Consider the following 26,288-nt stretch of genomic DNA (forward strand, 5'->3'; position numbering starts at 1 on the left):
CTGTTAACAAACCTCTTAAACACTTGCCATTTGTTGGAAATAATTTTTAATGGAGTAAACAAACAGTTACAATTAAAAACTGGAAAATTTAAAAAAAAAAATTGTGTGAAACAAGTTAACTGTGTGCTCTAGATATTTTTTCATGTCACTCAATTTATATACAGTATTTTTATTAAAATATGTAACTTCTGCACACTGTTCAGAAAAAAATAAAAATAATTTTGATAGATCTTATATGAAATTACCAAATGAAATATAACACATTCAATTCAAACAAAAAATTCCTTTTTTTAAAACTTGTATATTTAGCTTTTTATATTATGTTATCTCCTTAATCTGGAATTGTCCTTTTCCTTCATTCTCAATACTATATAAAGTTCTAGAGTAAATACCTCCTTCATCTTAGGAATGCTCAATGCAATTCCCCGGCTCATATTTATTAAAAAGCAGGTGCATGGGACACACTATTTTTTTAAAACTTCCAAGGATAAATCTGTAAATTGTTGCCATAACTCAGAGAAGCCACACTTTTGCCCATGTGTAAATGGCTCTGCCCACAGTTCCTAAACTGACCACCTTCTATTGTAAAAATCTAAAAAGGCAGACCATAAACGTCATACTTTGCACACAAGTGAGAGTTTACTAAAATGCCTACACCAGTGTATCTAGAGCAGGATCTACATTCACAGGAATTTAAAGGCTCGTGTGCTCCCAGTGCATCTTTTTTAAAATGCAGTAAATGAAAGTATTTGAAAACCAATGAACTGTCACCAATTTAATCTTAGGACAGAGAGGAGAGCAGAAGTAGACCACAGCAGAATTCACATTCCCTCCCTTTCTACAACCAAGAAGACAGACTGCACACAAATTAGCTCTTCATAAACAACAATCTCCCTGCCAAAACCTTCTCCTCTTGAAGAATGAGAGGCCACTCCATCTTTCTACTCTGGTCTCACGAAGCCGGTTCTTCCTGCAGATGAAGGAAGGAAAAGGGCTAGTGTATTATGCACAGATCTGAGTATTTCACTGGAACCAGTTCCACATATAAGAGGAGACAGATGTCAAATGCAATTCCTGCAACAAATAAGCCTGACAGGCAGAATCAATCCTGCCACTTTCTTCTCCCTTTAAAGAAAGCAGACCCATACTTTTTTTTCTCCAAAGGGCCCTCAGCATCCACAGAGAAGGGAGAACGATTGAATGATTTGCCATATTATATACCTTCCTAAGAATGCTCTATGAACGTAGATACTGTGTAAAAATATCACCCAAAATTAAAGGAATCCACCAAAAAAATTTCCATTTTTTATATCCTTATTTATAAATGGGCCAAATATTTTATGCAAACTTGGTTATGACATAAAACTGGGTGTCATGTATTATTTTCTGTTTTAAATGCAGATACTAAAGTAAGCTACTTCAAGGTTACTTGATCATGTGATTTTATTCAAACTGTATTAAATGTTATATTTAATACGTATACTGTACCTTTTCATAACTGTATTTTGAAGACCCAAAGAGGAGTTAGTTATCCAGAACACATCATATACAATACTTCAAGCAACAAATATAGCAACACATTCGACAAAAGCCCCTTTGGGCAGGTTGCATACATGTAAGCAGATTGCTGCAGATTGGATTTGACTCCCAACCAAGCTTGCATGATGACAGAGAATTAAGCTTTAAATCCACCTTCTTACCTAAAGAAGCCTTCACGCAAGGCTACGTTTATTTCTTGCTCAAGGACACCCTGAATATCTCCTTGTACTGTCATCTATTACATAACTACAAACTGTTTAAAATGTAATTATGTTAAGTAATATTTGTAAATAGAGTTCTCAACTTATTCATATGAGTTCATGTAAAATGTTCATAAATAAACTGCAACTATCTCTGCTGTTACACTTTCCACATTAAATACTTTTTATAAATACTTTCTATAAATATATCTACAGTGGGGAGTACTTATCAAAAATATATTTTATACAACATTAACTTTCCTCAGATTAACATAAACATGAAAAAAACTTGTCCTTTATATCCAAAGTAATTTTCATCTGACAAAGAAAACGGCCACTGTAGCTATTCATGTGCAGACCGTTTCTTTGGAAACATAAAGAATACTTGAAGTTGTATGGCAATTTGAAGAGGAAGACGAATGCAGTAGGGTTCTCAAGCAATATACATTCCTTACTTGTATATTTAGGATTACACTTTAAAGAAGGATTAACATTCAATCAATGTTAAGGAGATCAGAAACCACAGATAACATACAAGTCACATGTACATCCCCAGTAGAAAGCCACACACTTCATTTATATAAAAAATTTCACCAACCAACCAGATTTTTATAAGTGGAATTATCAGTCACATATTATTATAACTAAAATTTAAAACAAAGTCACAATGAACTAAACTTTTCTAAGGAGCAGGGGAGACATTTCACATGTGGTTTACTTAATTCAAGCAAAATACAGATATGATAAAAACTGAACTTCTCCAATAGCTTTTCAAAATACTTACAGAGAGTAACACCTGAATATTGAAGTCTACATGACCAATAAATTTAAGGCAATTAACTCGTATTTAATAAATTAGAAATATGAATATTATAAAGTGTATGGCTTTAAACTAATAACAGTATCTTCCAAGACACCCCATTACAAAAATCTGACAAAAACTTAACTTTGGGATAAAATAAAAAGCAGCCAACTTCCTTAATGTAATGTAAATAAACTATATTCTTGTTTGTTTATATCCTTCCTACTTTTAAGTCTGGGTGCCATATATCTTTTGCACTGAATTGAAAAAAATATTTATCTTATTTCATGAGTATACAGCCTACCACAAGAAAAATAAAAGTTGTTACACGTGAAGCCTTCTACAAAGACAATCTGCTGAGATGGTCCATCTGAGTGACTGTAGAAGAGGTATGTTGGCAGAAAGAGGTCTCTGGTCCCTAATTATGACTAGATTTCCACACTTGAATCTTGGCAATTCATAAAGAAGATGAGCCCACATCCATTTCAAGTTTCAGAGAAACAAGTCTTGAAAATACTCATCAAACTCCTCCTCCCTGTTAAAAAAAAAAAAAAAGAAAAGAAAAAAGAAGTCAAAGGAAGTTCTGCTTTGGATCTGTACCTAGGAGATAATCTTTGTTTAAAAAGATTCAGTAGACTTCTGATCAGAATTTGTAGCTGGTATAGACCATTTTGGCTTATTCAATACATTACAATACCCTCCACATTTCCCCTTCTGTGTGACAGCAATGAGTTTACTGTTCAGGATTTACTTCTAACATAGTTAAGGGTACAGAGGGGGTAAGACAGCAGTGGCACAGTAGTGGCTTGTCAAAGGCGTCTCCTCCAGTGTTGTGTATGTCTCCTCTTTAAAAAAACACACTTAGGTTCACTACATGGAAGGAGATCTGACACAATACTACATGTCAGAATATCCATTGAAGGACTCAGGAAAAATCTCTGCCTTTTCAGTTCTGAATGGACACAGTATGTTTTACTGCTACAAGTTCACTAGATCAAACTAACCGTGATTTTTCATCTGCTTCTTGTAGAGGACCTTTCCAAAAGTCAGAATCAGAGGGACCATCTTGTGCATCGCTGTTATCTGAATCTGTTGAAAAATAATTAAAAGTGCTAATGAAATACATTTTAAAAGAATTTTTTTTTAAGATGGTATAATGCTAGGAGCAACGTTTAATTGTAATCAGGAGAATAAAAAGAACACTTTGCTTTGCATAAACTAAAAATGAAAACATTTTCCAATATTATTCAATATAGCATCAAAAAGACTCTTGGACCTCATCTAGGTGTTCCTGCTCTGGTGGGGGAATTGGACTGGATGATCTTTCAAGGTCCCTTCCAATCCCTAACATTCTGTGATTCTGTGATATCATGAACTAGTATTTTGGCGAAACTTAACAACAAACATGTCAGAACACTGATCTTGACACAACAGCAGCATATCACTTTGCTCCTAAAATGAAGGGTTTATAATCACAAGCACCAAATCACAATACAGTTTCAACTCATGATATTAAGTGCATCAATTACTTCTATTCGAATGACAACTTTTATCAATTGTAACTTATCAGTGAAATGGTCAGAAAACATGGATTATTGCATAACTGTTTTGTGTAAGTATTCCGGAGGAGTGAAAAGCAAAAAGAAAATTTGATTATCAGAAATATGCCACGACCTAAAAACCCCAGTCTTCCAATAGAGCTTCCCTGACAAAACAGAGACTTAGGGCACGGTCTGAGGCATAAATGAACAGCTGCGGGTTTTCCTGGGAAAACAAAGGTGCTGAGAACATTCCTAAAAACATGTAGCACAACAGAGCAATCAGCAGAAACACTCAATCCCTTCTGAAGTCTGCAGCAAGAATGGGTGTGACCAGGAGATGGGGCTTGTTTCACCAGAAAAGAACCTGGGGCTGGAATGAGAGACCGAGCCGGGCAGCGCCTAGGGAGCCACTGCCACCCTGAGCGCCTCCACCTGCAACCAGCCGGCCTCTGAGGTGGCAGCCAGAAAATTCTTCAGTTAAAGCCTAGGATTTATTTAAAATCTATTATTTTTTGGAGTAGAGTACATATTAGCATCATTCCCTGAAAGGAGATGTAGTAGTTATTATATTGGAAAAGTACTTTCTTTATATGGCACACATTACACAGCATAAATTTGCATAACTGGGCCCATGCAATTATTAACAATGTACCTATTTTTGCCCTCTCTACTCTTTTCTGGAACAACCTGACCTCTCATTTTTCTGATTATTTCCACTCTGTTACCTGCCCACATTTATATTCCTTACTTAAACTTAAAAGATTTCCTTCTTAAAATTCCTTACACTTTTTCTCCAAGAATATGTAATTTTTTTGACCCTTCATATCACAGCTTGTTTTCACAGAGCATTCTTATGATCTTATAAAATACCAAAACTGCCAGTGAATAAAACTAAGACTAATGACAAATGACCATGAAATAATACAACTTATTACAAAAACATAAAAAGCAGAAGATATTCAAATACTTTACCTTTATCAGAATTATCTGAATCTTCTGAAGAAACCTGATCTGGAAAGAAACACCATTTAAAAATAATAAGCTTATTTTGGCTTTATCTCTTCTCTTAAATTGTTTACAAGAATACTTCTATCGCACTGTACTACACATAAGCATGTGCACATGCACGCACACACCACACACTCAAAGCAAGCAAGCAAACACTGAAGTGAAAAGATTTTTTTGCATGAGTTCAAAGGTCATCAGTTTGAGCTCAAATACTTTATCCAGAGATCTGTGGTGTAAAAAGGTTATCTAACATTTCCAAAAGGCTTTCAACCCCAAAGCCTTAAGGAATTAAATACTTCACAACCCTTTATGGTATGCAATGCCCAATTCTTTGACAAATTTTCCTCACAACGCATACTTTTCAAAAGGCTCTCCCTCTCTGTAAAATATAAGAAATTTATCTTTTTTTTCCCTCCAAATTTATATTTTTTGTGCACCTAGGAAATTTTACCTAAGAAATTTATTGTTTTAACTACCTGTGTTACACAGTCAAGGAAGTGACATATCTCCATTTATACATAACTATATATATCTATATCTATATCTATACATATATAGCTATAGCAAAACTATGACTCCAGTAACATATTTGAATATGTTAAAAATTGTCAGTCTAAAATTTAAATTTACCTTTATGGGTCTTTTTTTTGGACTTCTTTTTTGCTGAACTAGATAATTTTGTCTTCTTAATTTTTGGCTCTTTAGAGTTCGGTACAGCTGTGCCCCTTTTCTTGCGTGCTTTGACTTCTTTCCTCCTTTAAAAAAAATGAATGTACATCTTCTGTGTTATATGTACTCCTCAAGCAAGAGTAAATCGTAAGTATTTAATTAAGTCAAACAGTTTTTTCCTGAAATCTTTTACTAGGTAAAGCGAAAAAAATTAAACTAGTTAAAATGAAAAGTGCTACAGAAACACTAGAGCTCTGCAGCTAAAGACAAAGGACAGGAAATGCTCAAGGTGCTAAAATGACACTGATGCAGGCAACAAAACCAGTGAACTGGCAACCAAAGATTAAATTTAAAAAAATTATTAAAAAGTAATTTTATGACATGCCAAATTCTTATTTATATTGAAATCTTATTTTTTTCTTTTACCAAACAATTTTGTACATGTAATGAGAAAAACACGGGTTTTGAAAAATATTTTCATATTTGATAGTGACAAAACTTGAGGTAGAAGAATCTCACACCTAAGAACCTGCTGCAGAGCAACAACCCACGTATTTTATTTTCAGCATTACTTATATAGGCTTACTGTATAAACATAGGGTTTTTCCTGCTTCTTTGCACAAAGAAGTCACTAAATTTTTTCAAAATATTACTCTGCAGTTGATAAAACATTTGACTATGCTTATTCTGAATTCGAGTGGTTTTACAATTTTACTTCCAAACGGAAGCAAGACAAATCAAACTAATCTCAGGTAATTTTCCTTCTTAATATGTGCCTACACAGTGCTTTAATGAAACTGAATATGAATTAACTTTTAAAATAGATTAATTAACTATCTTAGATATATCCATACAGATGCACCTTTGATTTGTGTTACTTTAAAAAAGAAGTCATTATTTCCTAGCTCAAAGGTTTCCCTTTCATATGCTTTTCAGGTAATTGTACGGCTTAATTACTGAGCCGTGCAACGAAGCTTATGCCACATCAAGATTCAGAAAATCATAAAACCGGAATATCAATAGTTGTGGAATTCAGTAAGATTACAGATAATAATAATTAAAAAATCAAATCTTAATGCACATATTTTATAGGTTCAAAGTTCACTGTTTTTCTCTCCTATTAATAAGTGATTCTTAAAGAAGAACGAATACTCAAATTCAAAGTTTCAAAGCACAGTCACGTGACTGACACATAAACCCACTATTTTTAAGAACGAAAAAACATTCCAGTTCTTAGCAAGAGGGAAAATGAAAAACAGTGTTGTGCATAAACTTTTAGAAAACAAAAATAATCACACGGCTGAAATTAAGCAAAGAAAACTTGTGTGGCAACAGGATTCTTCCAGTTTGAGGGGTTTTGTACTTTCATTAGCAAAACAATATCTAACTCTCAACACTGTCAAGACATAGACTTAATAACTCCAGATCCGAATCTATTTCAACACAAACGAAGTTCTTCATCATCTAACTGAAGTCTTCCCCCCATTTGTTGTTCATCATAACTGTTATCTATCAATAACTCAGTCACCATATTTCCAAAATATTTCATTACCGGTGATGAAAGTTTAGTTTGTAGGAACATTCTGGACATACTCCTAAAAAAGAGAACATGAAAACATTACACCCATATACATGATAAGCATAATTAACATAACTTATTAATACATATATAAAACTAGGTAGAACACTGTCTTCTAATTTCAGTAGCTTTTCCTTCAAAACAAAAGTTACAGTGTAATTACAGCCAGAGTTGACAAAAATATCACGACAAAAGTCTTCAGCACAAACCAGTATTTCACTAAACCTGGAGAAGGATCACAAGTTTAGCACTGGCAACTCTTTGTCAAAAAGTATCAGTGCTTATCACGTACGGATACCCCATTTTATGGATCAAATTGTTCTACAGTTATACTGAAGACCCGTAAGCCTCTTACAGCTTTGCCAGAGAACAAGTGCCGCCACATGGAGTGTCTTGTGTACAAAAGAGAAAAGCACCATTGACTTGTTTAACACAAAATAACTGTGTAAACTGTGGTAAGTTTAATTACCTGATGAACACATCAAAATGTTCACCACATTGAGTAAGAAAATCCCACTCAAGAGACAAGACTGGAAAAGGAAGTGATTTAATTAAAGTAGAATTTTTGGAAGAAAACGTAAGTATTAAAAATAAAATCAGTTGAGCTGAAGGTGTGCAAGAAGTTGCCTGGTTCAAAGCCCGAAGGTCTCCTAAGCCACATAATTGATTAAGCAATGACAATGATGAAACCCTCCTTGCAATGCAGTGTTGTCAGTTAAAACCGGACATGCTTGTATACAAAAGAGCTTATAATCAGTTCTTCTAATTTTACGACACCACCAATTACACAGCATGAAGCGCTCAGACTCATCTATAATGATAATAGCCATTCTCTCTAAATCAAGACCATCATACTATCTGCAATTAACTTAACAAAATTATCTCCTATTCAGCATTTTCCATTTGGCATGAACTAATATAATTATCAGTGGGTCTCACTTGATAAGCTTTTAAAGCACAAGATATTTGTCTTCTTTTAAGTGTACATATCCTTGAAGAGCTGACTTACTCAATTTCACAAGTGCATTCTTCTTTTCACCATGTTCAACGTAACCAAAATTCACCTCCCAGCTCTTCAGGCCTTCTTTCTCATCACAGTGCTTATTTCCACAGGAAAACTGACCTTTAAAGATGTCAAAAACAGCAAACTGTGGTTCAATGATTAACAAGCATAGGTTTGGCATTATATCCAGCTTTGCTCAGTTTTTGCATTTTCTTTTCTGTCTGTTTCGAATAAAAAAGCTCAAACAGGAAACAATGACAGATAATGACAGAGCAACTAATCATATTTGTCTAATATTGCATCTTTGCAGAAAGAACATAACTTGAAGGTATATGTTATGAAATACTAAGCCTAATACTGAACTCTGAAGAAACTGATGTCAAATTCTGTATCTTAAATGATTACTTAGCAGAGGCTGATGGATCAAGAGATGCGATTCAGACATCTATCTTTAATGACATCAAACTATTTAAAGTATCATGTATGTACAAAATTAAGATATCCATTGTTCTTATTACCTTACTAGTCTACCTAATATACTGGACATACAATTTATATTCTAATGACTTCCCACAAACATTTTACTTTTCTTTTAAGAAAAGGAAATCCAATTTTATGAGAAACTATACGGCAGCTTTAAAAGCTTCCTTGGGTTTATTACGCTAAATGTAACCCTAATCTTAAAACAATTTGCACATAATCAATGTTGTTTACACCACTGGGTTCCCAATATTGCAGCTATAAAGGTACATATATTCCCTTTGCAGGAGACTGATGTGTATGCAGAGCTGGCAGTAAGGACGTGTATTAATAGGCTCACGAGCATGACTGCTGGTGAACGATTAACCTCAGAACATTCTGCTTAAGCTGCTAACTAATGGATTGGCAGTGTCCTCAGATACTTCAGTTCTGCAATGTAAAACCACTTGCAATGCTAACATTTGAACCAAAAAAAAAATCCCCAGGACTCCCATTTTAAAAAAGTTTCAAATTAATAGACATTGAATGTGTTTAACCCTATGTAAGCTATGGCTATCAGTACCCTCTGTCATCAGCAATAATTTATATCCTTTATAAAAAAGTAAAAATCTACAAGGAAAGATTTATGCTATACAAAACTTTTTTGAGCTTAACCAGACTCTGTTTACTTCACATCTTCTCAAAAAAAATCCCCAAACAAATCCAGAAAAATAGGCAGAGAGTAAAGACAGATACATGAATTTTATTTATGTTTAGCTGCTCTTTACAGTATGTAAAATCAGTTTTGGACATTCTACATTTTGGATGTGAAACTGGGTATGTTCACAAGAGCAAAGTTGGAACAGCATCTTCAGATTGCTAAGGCAAGCAATGAATTCTTGGGTAAACCAGAACTTAACTGCATAAACCACCATAATTCTGTGCCCTTACACATTCACTTGCATTTATGATTATCTAAATATTTCATATCATGGTGAGGTTTTTTTTAGTAGGCCCCTGCTCTATGCCACACACACGTACAGACAGCCATGCTTCTCTTACCCTGCTTACACGCTGCAATCCCCACAACACATATTCAAGTGTTTACTTGAATATAGAATTCTACTCTTTCTGAAGGCTTTTTCAGTAGTATTTATCACTCTAGTATATCTGAATGTCATAGAAGCATTAAAAACCATATTTTTGTGAAGAGATCATTATAATCCCCATCATGTATATGAAGAACCCAAATCAAAGGGAACTACAGACCAGATTATTCAGTACTTGAAACATGATTTTTCCCACAGTTACATGTCCAAGAAAAGTAGACACAGAATCCAGGGCGCCATGTGGACAGTTACCTAATTTAATCAGCAAGAAAAATGTCTGTCCAAAATTCCATTTCTGTCTGAAGTTCTGTCATCTTGCTATGAGCCGCAGGGAAGTTATTGCCTTTGTCTTCAGAATTATAACTCCTATAATCTGGCTGTTAAATGTGTGCTTTTGAAAACTATTAGCACCTTTTGCTTCTTGAAGAAGAGTAGAATAGGTGGAAAATACCAGTACTACAAGTTAATATACTAAGGAAATCCAGTAAGTCAAAAGACTGATTTTAATGCATTTTGTTCAGAGCTCAGATGTACCAGATTGATACACAGACACATGGTGCACTATCTGGGTATTGATACCCTGCCTATTTTCCATGGAGGAAATTACAGAGAAAAAAAATAATGGAAAAAGGTTTGGAAGAACATTTGTTTCAATGCATATTATATGTGCATTTTTATATATGTATAAAATAGGCTAAGAAAGGCACTACTATCCTAAAAGTGAAACGTTAGTTTAATGAAATAGTGAAAAAATGGAGAGTAGATCAATTAGCAGGTATTAAACCCTATTTTGCCAAATAATATGTCTGGTTTGAGTATTTTACTAATTAATCTACAAATACAAATAAGTAGAAAACTGAAAATATACCCACATGCTCAGCTTGCTGTCTGCATATTGCTGAAGAAGTCCTATTTCACCTCTACAGAATGAAGTTTCTACCAGTATTCCTACAGCAAACTTTTACCACTCTTGTGTTTGGCCTAAAATACCTTCTACTTTAAAATTTTATGCCATATCTTACTACTCATCCTTTGAAAGTAGAGAAAAAGTACTTGGGAATGCAAGTCAAATGTATCTTTTAAATAGCTGAAAAGCTTTTCAATTTAAGGATTTATTTTCAGACCAACTAACTCATTTAAAGTAGGGGTTTTACCTTAAGATTTTAATTAAGAAAATGCCCATTTTGTGGAACCATTAATTGAAACTGGCAATATATTAAACTATTAACTGCCATTAAGGTTATATTTTAAATTTCATGAGACACAACAGCAATCTCCAGTATAACCTCCTTTCAAAACACCTATGGGAAAATACTGGAGTGGGAAAGAAAAGAAGAGGAAGAAATAATCTGGTATTTACAGTCAGTTACCTAAGTGATACCTCTCCTTGCACTCATCCTAACTCTTCTTCTCCATGACCTCTCAAGGACAGACATTCAAAACAAAGCAACCAAATATGAGTAACCCACTCCTGTGTGTCTTAGCACACCCCAAAGCACAGCACAGTCCACCAGCACTGGCTCTCATCACTGTGGTTATTGTCACAGCTAAAAGAAGCACATGCTCTCCTTTTTTTGATGTGAATTTATCAGACAGGTAGGTATTAATGCTTTATTACATTTAGTTAAAGCCATTTATATTACTGATTTATACTTAAAAATAGCAAAAGAAAGGCATTAAAGATTCACACTTTTTAAAGATGATCGTTTGAAACTGCACTTGAAAAGTGCATCTAATACACCAGATAAGGTTGAATTCTTGCGCCCCTTAGTGGTGAAAGATTCTATTTTGCAATTCTCATGTACCAATTGTACATTTTCCATTCAGATTTCATTAAAAAGCTTAAAACATGTAATTCTGCACTTCCCCCCACATTTTAAACATGGAGAACCAGCCATTGAAAGTGCAATACAGCTTTACCTTTTTTTCCCCATGAAGACATAAATTGTTCACAAATTACTCATTTCTCATTTAATTTTAATGATCTTTTAAAAGTATTCAATAAGGCATATAACTTTATCAAATGTAACTATCTCTTAATATAATCTGTAGTGCTGAATGCAACATACAACTAAACTACCTTTAGAACTTTCATCTTTATAGCTTAAAACCCTACCACTAATGTTCACACTTCCTCCTGTGAATGTGATTACATTTTTTGTTTTGAAACAAGTGTTATTTCTAACTTCTTGTAATATGTTATAATAAATACAGCCGTCTACAGAACTGTTCTGATCCATAGCATCGCTCCATGCAATTTTCTTACGTGTGCATGCATGACTTCTGAAAACCGTACATACGTATGAAGATCCACCCACAGAGAGAACAACACATTCATACCATGTTCTTGCTCGTCCAGCTACTTGAAAAAGTCCCTGTCCCTGGGCCAAGGAATGGGGACCCTGTGCAAAGTCCTAGTAACAGGTCGGTAAGAACTCACACACAGAAGCAGCCAGAATAAGCTACCGATTTAGAAACAAGAATGGGAGATATGACAACCATTTCCACCGATTCCCACTGAAACTTTCAAAACCAATTTAGCCTAAGACAGACACCACATATGGAACTTTTTAATTAAAAAGTTAGCATTTTGCAAAACATCATTGGAGAAACTGTCAAGAAAATTATTTCCTGAGGAAAAGTATCAAGAGATTTCAATTAAAGGTTTCAAAGACTAATGAGGGAACATAGAATGACTGAAGAAAAGCAGCTAAAAAACATATCCATGAAATTCTACATTGTTAAATGCATTATGTTGGTGTTCATTACAAATCTGACCTTGTGAAAATAAATAATATGATCTCTTAGTTTTAATAAATGCAGGTCAGTGTGCACTCTAGAGCTACGTGGCATGAAACAGAAAAGTCAGGTCAATTTATTGCCCATTATTATCTGATGAATTTACCATTATTGTCAAACACAGTCTAACAATATCATGTCAAAAAGCAGCAAGAAAAGCGTCAAGAAGGAACGTAATATAAAATGAAAACCAGCATTACCTTTTCCCGAAATTACTTCTTTCTCATGTCGCCATCTAAATCCAAACTGTTAAGATAAGAACCGAAATTAAGTTGTGAATAGTCAACATATTCAGTAATATGACTAATTTCAGTTGATTGATGTCCTGCACATGGTTCATTCATTCAGTTGTGGTTAGTAAAATTTAATTTCCTTCTCTATTAATTAAAAATATCTTTCTGCCTCTGCTTTCCAGAAGGACTTTAATTTACACATGCAATTTGAATTCCAGTAGATGCTGAATGGCTTTCTAAAGGCTGCATAGCAGGCAGAAGAACAAATAGGAAAGTAGGATAGATTACTTTACTAGATACTGTAATGCAATTCTGTCTACACTAAAAACTGAGAAGACCACTGGAATACTGAAAAGTCATATTAGCATGTGTCACTGCACAGAAGTAGAGGTATCTATTGCTGTGTGTGGTCTTTAATGTCGTCGATTTTTTTTTAAAAAAAACATAATTCTTTATCTGAAGGGCAACAGCATGGGGTTCCCATGCGTGAAGTGTTATGTGATTCAAAGAACATTGGAAAAAACAGGGAAAGAAAAGTTTCAGCTTTTAAGAATGTGTCGTACTCTAATATAAATGCTCTGCACCTTAATAACAAGGCTGAAAAAACCAAGCAGAAAGACACTGGTAGCAAAATGTTTTGTTGGCACTGATGTTCCCCAAGTCATATATTACATAAAGATGTCTAAGAAAACTAAAAATGTGTACACCAACAAACTATTTCCCTCTTTAAATCAGCCCACTAATTTTCAAATTGGTATTACAACATAAACAATGTTTTCACATCTACTGGTTTCACCGGTTTAAAAAAAAAAAAAAATTCACAGGAGATGATCAGGTTCTGCTGTCATACTGTATATGATGACAGTTTGCTAAGGCTGGATCAGGCTGTGCTTGGCCTACTCTACAAATCTGCAGTGTGGTCTAAAGTACCATCATACCACTTCAGTCAAACAAAAATTCATCAGTTGTAAAAACCAAGAACTGTGCTGAACAGTTCAGTGAAAACAGAATGTAAAATACATCTGTAAATGTAGAATTCATGATGGAAACCAACTGCTCCAAAGACTGATGGTAATTGTCTTTGCTCTTTTAAAGGACATTTCTTGTTTTACAGGGTATTTTAATTGTGAAAAGCTTGTGATGCAATTGAAAGATACTGCAAGTTTACAATTAAAAATCAACAGTATTTTGGCACCAATTTTGCACATGTGTGCTGCTGGCAATAAACATTAAAAAACAATTTGACCTTATCTGTATGTTTGCTTTTTCATAGTCCCTCTGTTACTTTAGCAATCACCAAGCTATCCATGCTCACTTTTGCTATACTGAAGTAGACTTTTATACAAATTTTCCCTCACAGTCTGAACTTGACTCAATAAGAAATAAATCAGATTCTATCCTTACAGAGTATTTCTGTAATGATATCAAGAAAAATAAGCAAAATAGAAGAAAGAAGGGAGCCAGAACCACCTGTAGTACATCTAGAACAAAACTTGTCCTCATCTGCATTAATTTTTGTCAATTGTTCTTCCACCAATTAGTGGAAAAAGACAGACAGTGACCAAGGCTAAGAAGAAAAAAAAACATAAAAAGCCAATATAAATTAATTCCTCTAAGCTAAAATATCAGGAACATATTAAACTATGTAGGAAAATTAAAAATTAGGGGAGGCTCTCAAATAGTCCGCCTGCAATATCAAGGAATGCAAAAACATAGTCAGCAGACAGTATTTATTCCGCCTCATCTTCTTTGTTAAATGGGTTCAACAAGATCCTAAATGAGCTACTTCCACACGGTAGACTAAGATCAAGCAGAACAACTCCAAAACAGATGCTTTATAAGAGTATCAAAAGGCTAACTTGATAAGAAATGAGAGTTTTAAAAATGTGAAAGACCATTTAATATCCATAAACAATAAAATTCCCAAATTAAATACGGACTGCTTGTGTAATATGCATTAGCTGCAGCAACAACTAACACGTCCACAGTCACCTCTTTCAGAAAAAAAGAAATGTATAAATTTAGACAACACTGTGGAAATAAACAGCGGATATTTTAAATATTTTTATTTTCACAGGAAAGCCTCCATGCTGAAAAACAACTACAAAAGTGAACATATTAACATTATCAAGTAGAAAACAAGTTGGCCTAGAAATCTGAAAAATATTTGGAAATAAAAACAAAAGAATAAAATGTATTTTGTTTAATGACCAGGTGTCAGACAGATTTCATTTCTTAGCAAATAGCAGACATTTCCAATCTGTTAACCTACAAAACAAAGCACAGAGACAGCAAATAAGATCCTTTCTAGGAAAATAAGACAACAAAGAGAACATTTCTAGCCCAATGCACATCAAAGTAAAACTTACATGCAGAGCACTTTCCCTTGCTGCACTGCAAAACTGACAACAGAATTAAACTATCTGACAATATGGAGGGGCATTTATCAGCCTCAAAGCTTGCAGACAAGATGCACTGAAGGTTCAAAGACAACCTTGACCTAAAAAACTCTGATCTACAAAAAATGTAAGGAGTGACAGAACCATCACAACCAAGAGCTGTCAGAGCACGTTCTTCCAGTGTCTCTAACTACCAGAGGGTCATCTTGGCATTTCTCATTAAAAGCAAAGGATACGATGATGTGTCCTAACTACACAAAGAAAAAAGGCACCATGGGTCACAAGGTTCCATAAGCCTGCGGTACCAGCAAGCATGGTGAGTGCAGGTGTGCAAGTGAGTGTGTGAGCACCAGTGAAGACCAAGCCAGACCAGCCCTCGGGCAGGTGAAGCAGCTGGCCGGCAAGGATGGCAAGTTGGTCACCACCAGCCCGCTCTGGGTGTGAGAGCACCTCTGTACCTCTAGGGATGAGAGAATAGGAGGGTCTGCTATGGGACCAGGGCAGTACCAGCCATCTGTGTGTGTGTGTGTATGTGCATATCCATGCTTGAATGTGAGTGAAACAGCTTGAACCAGCAAGTGCAGTGTGGCTGTGGCCTTGAGGTTTCTATGTTTTGGGTCTTCTTAGTGTTTTCTTTTGAACTTCAGTCTTTGACAAGGTGTTCTGCTTAGTTTTCAGACCTCAAGAGATCCCCTCCCATGAAACTGGTCCTTATCATTATCCAGTACTTAGAAAAACAGTGTTTTTTCTCAGAAGGAAAGTTCTAAATGAGATCTGAGCTAAAATCTCTAGGTAGAGGTCTTCAGAAGAATTAGCTGGCTAGAGGATTTTGGCTAGAAGCAAAACAGTTACAGCTGTGAAAAGTCAGATGAGTGTGTATATGCAAGTCTCAATCTATGTACTATATATATTAAAAACATCACAGAAAACTGATCTCCAACTTTGACACCACCTAGCAGGATAGAGAATCAGAGAACAGCCCAGGTTAGAAGGGACCTCAAATGACCATCTGGTCCAACTTTTTGTGGGAAAGGCAGCCCAGATGAGATTATCTAGCACCCTGTCCATACACATCTTGAAAACCTCCAGTGATGGGGACTCTACCCTGTCACTGATGAGGCTGTTCCAGTGTTCTCACTGCCAATAATTTCCTTCCTACACCAAGACGAAGCATCATCATGTAAAGCATCAACAACTATCATATGAAAGACTGGCTAGCTGAGAAGCTTGTTAGCCACAGCGCACCAGCACTGTAAAGCAGAAGGTACAAGGGGCTAAAGATATCGAACTTCCAGTTTCTGGAAATGCAGAAAAAGAATCAAGGCATGAAAAATGTGGAAGCACAGACTGCATTCCACTGGTGTGAATGGGAACTGATCAGCAGCCTATTTCTGACTTCCAAGAAAAAAACCTGTTTTGACATCCTTCTCTACCAAACATGGGCATGGATAAACCAGTAATAGAGAAAAATCTCATTTTTTCTATTTTTTGAAGAATTTTTAAGAAACGACTCTCACAGGGTCAGAATGTATTTGAGAACAGAAAACATAACCTAATATAAGAGAACAAATTACATGATACAGCAGAGTTATGCTGACATGGCAATTCAAAAAATATAGGTAATGACTTATAAGCATACAAAGGAATTCAGAGTGACCTCAAAGTTAGGACAGCCACACTTGAAGTCTGACAGGGAAATACTGTTCACACAACACACACACAAAAAAGAAACTGGGGCAGAGCAGTTTCCCACAAAAGATAGCAAACATATGGAAACTTGGCACAGTTGCGAAAGAAACAAAATCTGTAAGCATGCCCAAGGGAAAATCGGTTGGGGGGCAGGGCAGGGACTGAGGGATATGAACCAGCTATAGGAAAATAAAATAAAATTTACTCAAAAAAAGGAGGGAAGACATCTTCAGCATTTCACTTTTTGTTAATTTTACTTTAATTTTTGATTTTTTCTGTACCATTTTTCTTTAGAAGACTGTAATTTTTTCTGTCTAATATTAGAATTTGAGCCCAGTCTTCACAAATATTTACCAGTGAATGTTATTTTCAATATTATAAATAGTCTCAAAGAACTTTATATAGACACTGTTTGCAGGGCTGGGTTACTATGTGCTAACAACACTAAGATGCATCTGAGTTCAGGAACACTCTTTGCAAAATCACAATAGAAAATTCACATATTCTTTTTGACTAAGAGGTTAGTTAGTGAAAAACTTGGAAAGTACAAAGGCTATTCCAGTTAAGAAGAAAAACTGGTGCTGGAATTGGGTTGTTTCTCTTAAGAAATTCTATTTATTTACAAAGAACATATAAATCCTGTTTCCATAAACAAAGAACAACCAGCAAAAGACACTGCTTTACAACACACATTTCCAAAATTGTTTCTGCCAACATTCTAGTACAAAACTCTCTTTTTAGACTTTTTTTTTTTTTTTTTTAACAGTAACATTCCCAGGGTTTTTTTAGGCTTCATCTAGTGCCTATCACCAGGCAAACCTCTCCAGCCTTTTCTCCTTAACCTCTCTGCATTTTCTGCCTTTCTTACACACAATGTACCTCTTAATAAAACACCACCTGACAGAAACGCTCCTGTTCCCACAGAAGCACATTTTTGGGGCAGTGACAATGCTTGGATTCTAACTGCTGCTGTTTATTAAATAACTTGACAACTTCTCATAACTCTCTTTCTAGGGAAGGGGTACTAACTTTCTGGTTTCACAACATATCTACAATCATAAGGTAATTTTTACAAAAGGACATACTTTAAAACCAAGATGATTTACAATAATGAAATGTACCTTATTCTCTTTGTATCTACTGAGATCTGCTATACAGTATTCTTTGAACAATTTATCGTAATACTTCTTTGCAAGCCTCTTCTCCCTATAACAAAAGGTATTATTTTTTTATTAAATACAGAACATGATACAATTAATTTTACATTATAATGACATTAGCAAGACAAAGACATTGTTTCATCTGAAGAACACAAGTTGCAGGGCTAGAAATGCAACAGAAATACATTCATTGAGATAAGGCCTAATCTTCATAAAACTGGAAAAATACATCTACAATATATCTACAGTATAAATTAAACTATATTTTTTCAAACTAGGCTTCCTTCAGAATTTTCAGAACAGTCATTTGGATCTCAGAGAATGCACAAATATTTCTTACTTCTTTCTGTCATCAATTATTTTGCTACTGAGCATTATTACAATATGAAACACCTTGTACAGGTCTTTCATTTTTAAATACATTAAGGAACCAAGAATGATCACTAAGTATGCACAGAAATTCTTAATTAGTAGGGGACACCACAAATTTAGTACACGTGATCTCAAAATAACATGTTCTGTAACAGTTCCAGGTACCAATTCATGTCTGCTTCATCATCTTCATTCCACAGGAATCTATGGTTTTCTCTAATAACATCAAGATCCGTCTTGTCATTTTCTCTATAAAAGGACACATTTTTTTAGTACAATGTAATATTAAAATGAAAAGTCAGTCAAATGATAATTTGGTAAACATCAGTATGTTACAGTTGTGATCTCCATGTCACTACATAGAGGAATATATTGCTATGGAATAAAACTATCAAAAATGCTTTCCCTGGCATACCTTTTCCTAAATGAAAAATTAACAGTGGAAACACTGGAAACAGAAACATTCACTGAAACTGTGGATGACTTGATCCTGTCTGAAAATATTTTTTATACAAGACAGTAATGTTAGAATGCATATAGATAGCTCTAAAGAAGGTTATCATTATTCTGGACAATGGTTAGAATTCTGCACATTTCAGAAGTATTTCAGATTTTTATTTTGAAGGTACTGTCAGATATCTCTCAACGTACTCTCAATTAATGCTCACCTGTCATCTTTTCTTTTACATAACAAAAGAAGAATAATTCAGCTTACGGTAAGTTCTTATATAAAAATAATGGTGCAACATTATTTGGTTATATGGTGAAACAAGGCAACTCTGTGGTTTGGATATTTAAAATGAGCGCAGCTACTATTTGTGGCCAAAGGAATTAGTAATTTGATACATAGCCACATCCCCCTACCCTGCCAAGCTGTAATATATATTTAACAGCTTTACATAACAGAGTAGCTTTGGAGGCAAGAGGGGAAAGATTGCTAATGGTTCTTACCCAGAACGTCGGAAATCCTCCATTTTGCCACCATAGTATAAAATGTAGTCATTCACAAATTTTTTATGCCTTTGATACTGAATAAAACAATTAAGGATTGTTTCAGAAATTATCTTCATTTCTTTTACCATAGTTTAAAACTAAAAAAATAATAAAAACTTTTAATATACTTAACAGAAAGAAGCTTTTTTTCTCAAAACCAGTTCAGTAATTTTGAGAAAGGAATTAATTAGCATTTTTTACTTAATAACCTCTCATAAAAGCTACTTTCCAAATACAGGAATTCAAGGCAACTGAAGGCAAAACTGCACATGATATTAAACAATCTTACATTAGAGAACCTACAGAAGATATTACTAGAGATAAGGCTGTTTTGAATAGACCTTTGAATTAACTAATGCATTCTTAAATTTCCAGCAGAGATGTTTTTCTCCACAGATAATAGCAGCCTTATATAGAATTAAGTTCCGCACAAACTCTACTGAAAGAGCAAAGTGTCTTTGTGCCAGTCTAAACAAAATTCACTGTATAATTTTGTCCCAAATAGGACAAATGAGCATACAGGAAGAATCTGGAAATGCCTCTGCTGAGCAGAGGCATTCTCAGAGACATCTCAGCAACAAAAAGAAGCTACTTTGAAGAATGACTCAGTATCCGATGCTGCACTGTCAACTGCTGTGATAACTGAGAAATCTCAGTGTTTCACCATAATGGATAACCTGTGCCTCATCTTCGAACTTGAAGAAAAATGAAACAGAAGGATACGGCATCCATCGATATCAAATGAAATCTTCTTTTTCTTGCTTCTTCCCTGTTAATAACAAATATGTTTGAGTGAAAGCTATCTTTACATGAAGTGAAAAACCCCTCACAAAAGCTAAAGATACCTATCCCATTCTTCAGCTGCGAATCGTCTGTGAACCACACTGCCTTGTTTTGCTTTTTGAAACGGCTTTGTGAGAAGGTCATCTTCCTTTACACTAAAAGCAGGGGAGAAAACGGAAGAAAAGTTAGTCAAGAACTTTTCATAAAATGAAATCTCCATATCCCAAACTTTGCATTAACTTGAGTAATAAAAACTGTTATATTGCTGGTTTCCCTATGAACAAACCCAAACTTCAGTGAACCCACACAGAAGCCCTACTGGGGCTGGTGGTCGTGTGCCAGAACAAGGGTAATGATGATATTTATGAAAGACTCCTGACGGTTACTTTATATTCCACCTAGAAAGTAGAACAGTATAATGTGTAATAGCTTTATAAAGAAAATGAAAACTGAACAAAACCAGTCACTGTTTTAATGGAGAACAGTTATATTTATAAAATAAATGGAACAGCACAATCCCTGCTATTATTCCAGTGATTAATACATGAATTTTTTTCCAAGAATGCAGGCAGATACTACAAAACCCATTCTTTCAATTTTACTAGAAAGGAAAATATGCAAAGGTCCTAGGAAAGTTTCCAGAAAACCTTTTTAAATAAAGTCCAATAGCAGAGCAGTAGAGAGACAGGAAAATGTAAGAAAAATATATAATAATGTAGGTAAAATGTTTAGTATGGTGCAGAAAGTGTTGAAGGACTATGGTGCCTAAGCAAAATAAACACACAAATAAATAAAAATCTTAATAATATAATGAGATCAGACTACAAAATTCAAGGTCAGTAGTTGTGTGAACCACTGAAGGAACTGGCAAAGGAGATTTTAAATAAGAGATGTGCAGTAACATTTCAAGGATCGTGTACAACACAATTCACCAATTCCCAGGTCTCTTTACAAATTAAATAATAAACAAGAAGCATCAGTTCTTCACTTCCTCTAAGCAGGTCTTCTACACCTACAAAGCCTGCTGCCACTTGGCCTTTTCTGCCTTGCTCTCTTAGCTGTTCCACACATCCTGATGGATCACAGTGAACAGCGCAGCCAAACCCCAGCAGTCTTTACTAATGCTCGGAAAAACGAAACACTCTGCTCTGACAACTGAGGGGCACATAGACACCAGATGGACATGGCAGAACAGATCTTAATCAGCTGTCCCTGGGAGACGATATGCTTTGGCAAGCTTGACACAAGGTGATGCAAGAATCAAAGAAACTGATTTTTCAAAACCGTTTTCAACACCAGACTTCACAAACCACAGCATAGTCTTCTATACACAGTAATAGGCCATTTGCACAAAATACATAATGCAAAGTGTAAATTCTGTACTACGTTACCTTTTAGTTTTTTGCACAGACTTCTCTCCACTCTCCTCATCACTAAAATCAGAATCATAGTCTCCATGTCCACGTGCCTGAAAATAATAGACAACACAGTCAATATAGTTGCAAATGTGATACAGACACAGTGTAACTAGAAATCAGTACTGTGCATCAGGCAGAAATGAAAGAGAGAAAGACAGACCACAAGCAAGCAAGTGCAAGTTCTCACATATGTCTAAACCAAACCAAATCCAACAGACAATGCAGAGTATATTCCAAATAATGCAGGGCAAAGACAGACATCATCAGTCTGTCAAAAGATCACTTTATAAATAATTTATATGCAGATATGCAGATGTACCCATATTTAGTCTTCACATAGATGCAGATAACTAGAAGTATGATAAACATCTCTGGTCTTTACTTTCAATCTATCTCTCTTATATATAAAAAGGTGAATATTTTCCCCAGGAGCTACTCTTTCAGGGGGCCTGGAGGACAGAAACTCATGTGCCCACATTATAAATAAACAAAAATGAGAACCCAAGTTTCTTGGGCTGTGGTACAGCATTTTAGATCATTAGATCTTACACTGGTAGCTGGAAAACTCACTGGAATTATAACTAAAATACAAAATAGCAACATGCCTGCAAAAATGTACCATCTAATCAGTACAACATTCCTACCATTAAATTAAATATTTTTCTCCACACACTTTGGGACTACAATATCAAATTAATGCACGTAAGAAAACCAAAATATCCCATTTCTTAATGGCATCAATCAATCAAGCACTGACTGATGCCCAGATCTATCACCTCCATTTTTCAAGGCACAGTTACATGTCCAAGTCTTTCAGCAGACTTAAGTAGATGGCTTAAGTAGATCCCATGTCCTCCCTCACGCCTACTCTGGTACCTTCCGTCCAGTTGCCCAGTTATAGTTGTGAAACTACACGTGAACCTGACCAAACAACTCACCCAAGTTACAAAGGATCCTACCCAAAAAAAGATTATTTTAACCCAGGTAAGTTTACTGACGGTCCATCCAGAGCCCCCCAGCCAGCTGGAGGGGCAGCACAGGAAGAGAACAACGAGAGCTGGGCACTGCACAAACCAGCACCAACACCCAAAAACATTTACACAACTGGAACATTTACACGACTGAGGTAAAAAGAAGAAGGATGGTTATTGCACATCTTCAAGGGGAAAGGTTCAACACATACTTCCTAAGGATCCTGGTTATTCAGATTGTGAATGAGAAAAGAAACTGGGTTAGAAAACCAGTGTATTTGATTCAGTATTGCTGATTCCTACATTACCTATAATCATATTCCCCCTAAGACGAAAACCTAAGAAAAACAAAATCTGCAAAAAAGATGCACCTCCTCAGGATGATTTTGATGAGGTGCCTTCTCTGGATGCAAACACCTCCCAGAAATGCCACGCTGGACAGTCAGCCATATCCTCTACTGACATCGACAACTGGTCTGTATCGTGCAGAGTATGTAAAACACTATCTTCTCACACTGACGCTGAAGGATTGATTTTTAAGATTTTATAAATATTATTTTTATTAATAATGATAAAATGTACCTTTTTTCCTTGCTTTGATGCTGTAATGTGCTTCTACTCTGGAACTCTTCTGAAGAAGACATAGCTCTTATATACGTGTATATTTGAACAAAAGGAAATCAGAACTTTCTGATTTGCCTTTATGTTTTCTATTTCCCAGGAGACACAACATGATTAGTTACGCAAAAAAAAAAGTGCAGCAGAGCAGATGTCTGCAGCATCTGGTGAAAGTGGGCCTCATGCACTAGCAAAACAGCAACAATGGCGCAAAGTCCTCCCAGCACGGTCTCATGATAATCCACAGTGCAGGTCTCCCAGCTGAGGTGGTTCTAATAGCAAGCCTGTCACTACTTTTATGAATGAAGCTTATGTGGTGTTTACAAAAGGCTGAACACATTATGAGTGTACATCAAATGCATTTATACTTGGCCTCTAAATTTTAAAGATATCATGGTAATCCAAGAATGTTTTAAACAGCAAAAATAATACTTCCCAGATGAACACTGAGAGCTTCCTTCATACTCAAAAGGGGAGAAAGTACAAGCCAACACAATGTGCATGAAAGTCAACATAGATGAAGTATAAAAACAGGCAAGAAGATAAAAGTTTGAATAAAAGGAGATTTTCCCAAAGCAGTTGCCCTTGGATGATGGGCCCCAGGAAAGAAGTAGATGTATTCAGTAATCAGCTCCCAACTAATTCTGGGAATGACTCAAATGAAAACAAACAAAAAAAAGATGCAAGAAACGCTGCTCCAACAGAGTCACACTGCAGGCCAGTCAGAGGTTGATGAGTGCCTTTTGGAAAGCTATGGCAAACAACAATCCCATAAAAGGAAAATGTATTTAATATTTAATTATAGTAAAACAGGGGCAGATACCAAAGCTTTGTGCCCAAGCTAGTAGATCTTAAAAGAGGCATATGTAGACATAGACATGCAAAATTGTCAAGAAAATTTAAAATAACTACTTTTACTATTTGATAAACCCTTGAATATAATCTTCACTTTGATGAAATTTGCCAGAAAATCAGAATGCTTTTAGCAAACTAGTAAGTTAAATGCCAAATATTTTATCAAAGCATGAACCTGAAAGCTATATAACTTAAATGCTGCAGTGTGTTTTGTTTGTTTCACCAACTTCGAACTTTTTTTACCCAAACAACAAAACAAAGTGAAACCACAAAACTAAAACAAGTAACAATATGCTTTGGAATACATTTAAATCACTGACATTTAAGTAATCCAAACATCTTGAATTAATAGCAAAGCAACTGGAGACAAAACCAAGTCCACTAACTTAGGGCTCCTAAAAAATGGGAACTTAAAACCACAGTAAATGTACAAACACTGTAGGCAACTGATGGCAGACAGAGGAGATGTCAACTGTCGATGTCAGGACACCGTGGACTCCCCAGCTCCACATTTACAGGAGGTATTCACATCCAGAAAAGGCACCTCCTTTAACCCTTTCCACTGGGCTAAACACACACTAGTGAAATGGACACATCATAGTTCATGTTGACTCCTGTTCACAACATGCAGCTGAACAGAAAAAAGGCAGTTAAAGAAAAGGCAAAACAAACCTACACACAAAATCCCAACTTGTGCCTCCTGACCTCAGCCCTGATCTTGCTGCTCCCCTCACAAGTGTCACTCCCATCCTTCCCTTTATCTGCCCAGCACGCAGGCCTGCGCTCATGTCTGCTCACAGCCTGGATGTGACCCAAAACAGACCCAAGGGCTCATTTTGGTACAAACAAACTACTCTGGGAGGGGCTGAAAGGAGCATGGGGATCTGGAACTGGACCGAGAGTTAAAATGTGTCACTGAAAAATGCTCTTCCCACCTTGATGTTGTCTTGGAGGCTTTGTAACCTCACTTGCGGGAAAAACCTGAGAGCAAGCACAAATAGCTTCAAGCCTACCCTTCCTTGTAAAACCAATTACAAGGAATGGTTGCATATACTGTACAGCGCACACCTCTAACAAAGAGAAACGACATCCACAAGATACTGCCCTTTATTAAAGCTCTGAAACTATGAAAGGAGAAGTGCGAGTAAAAGGTAGGTAACAGCAGACCACGAGAGCGAGGATTAGAGCTTTGTGGGACTCCATGAAGAAAAATCACACGGAAAACCGGCCCGTGTGGGTCCCACACGGCCTCCGAAGCCCTTCTCATGCCCCACAAGCCGCGCAGCCCTACCCCGGCCTGCTGCGCGGCCCAACAGCCCGCCCCACCGCCACCGGAGCGGCCCTCGGGCGGCCTGGCCGCCCCGCCCGCCCCACCGCCGCCGCGACAGAGGCCGCGGCCTGTGCCGAGGCCTGGCCACCCCGCCACCGCCCGCCCCTGCCGGGCCCCCTCCGTCCGTCCCTCCCCGCCCGGGCCCCACTCACGGCCGCGGAGAGGCGCAGCTGGTTGGGCACCATGGCGGCGCGGCCCTCCCGCCCGGCGGGGGCAGCTGGCTGGGGATACGGGCGAGGGCCGCCTCGGCCGCCCGGTCCCGTTCGCCGGCCGCGGCGCTGCTCCGGCGGCTGCTCCCGCGCGCCCCTCCCAGCAACCGGGGGCAGAGGCGGAGCGGGGCCGCGCCGGGGCTGCCTCCCTCCCTCCCGCCGCCGCTGGCGGGCGGCGCGGCGCAGGGCAGCGGGGCGCGGGCAGCCCGCGGGGCGCCGGCAGGCGGGGGAGGGTGAGCGGCAGCGGAGGGGAGGGGAAAGCCGCTCATCATGTTTAGGGGCGAGGGGAGTCTCTCTGCCCGGGAACCCGGTGTGCGGCCCCGGCTGCGGCGGTCTCCGCCTCTGGGAAGGTAGGACTCGGCCGTAGCGGCTCCCAGAGAAGCCTTAGCGAGCCTTTTCGCCTCCTCGTCCCGCTTCGCCCCCGCACCGCCGCCGGCGCTTTCGGGCAGGAGCGGAGCGGGGCTAAGGGGGTACGGAGTGGCGGGGCCCGGCAGAAAAGGTCCCTCGGGCGGGGTCTGGGAGGCGGGGCCGCTCTGGAGGGGCGCCCAGA

The 26,288-nt window shown here is 37.0% G+C and overlaps 1 protein-coding gene across 1 annotated transcript; it reads right to left on the reverse strand.

Annotated features, from left to right (window-relative positions):
• Positions 1 to 127: 127 nt before the first annotated feature.
• LOC135990786 (protein FRA10AC1) lies at positions 128 to 25,834 on the reverse strand. The gene is made up of 14 exons (XM_065638828.1): positions 25,682 to 25,834; positions 21,729 to 21,805; positions 20,400 to 20,492; positions 20,278 to 20,323; positions 19,513 to 19,589; positions 18,727 to 18,810; positions 18,151 to 18,235; positions 12,909 to 12,954; positions 8,348 to 8,461; positions 7,312 to 7,354; positions 5,721 to 5,845; positions 5,055 to 5,093; positions 3,546 to 3,630; positions 128 to 3,076 (listed from the first exon to the last, which is right to left on the reverse strand). Exons 1-14 carry the CDS (start codon positions 25,712 to 25,714, stop codon positions 3,034 to 3,036), a joined length of 990 nt encoding a protein of 329 aa, XP_065494900.1. The 5' UTR covers positions 25,715 to 25,834; the 3' UTR covers positions 128 to 3,033.
• Positions 25,835 to 26,288: the final 454 nt, after the last annotated feature.

The sequence above is a fragment of the Caloenas nicobarica genome, chromosome 7 (assembly GCF_036013445.1).
Source record: "Caloenas nicobarica isolate bCalNic1 chromosome 7, bCalNic1.hap1, whole genome shotgun sequence".
NCBI classification, from domain to species: domain Eukaryota; kingdom Metazoa; phylum Chordata; class Aves; order Columbiformes; family Columbidae; genus Caloenas; species Caloenas nicobarica.

Coding starts and splice junctions, on each gene's coding strand:
- LOC135990786 (XM_065638828.1), bottom strand. CDS start 25,714: ATGGTGCCCAACCAGCTGCGCCTCTCCGCGGCC. Junction 19,590..20,277: donor ATTTGATATCGATGGATGCC/GTATCCTTCTGT, acceptor TGTTTTATTCAG/TATCAAAGGCATAAAAAATT. Junction 5,094..5,720: donor CAAAAAAAAGACCCATAAAG/GTAAATTTAAAT, acceptor GTTTCTTTCCAG/ATCAGGTTTCTTCAGAAGAT.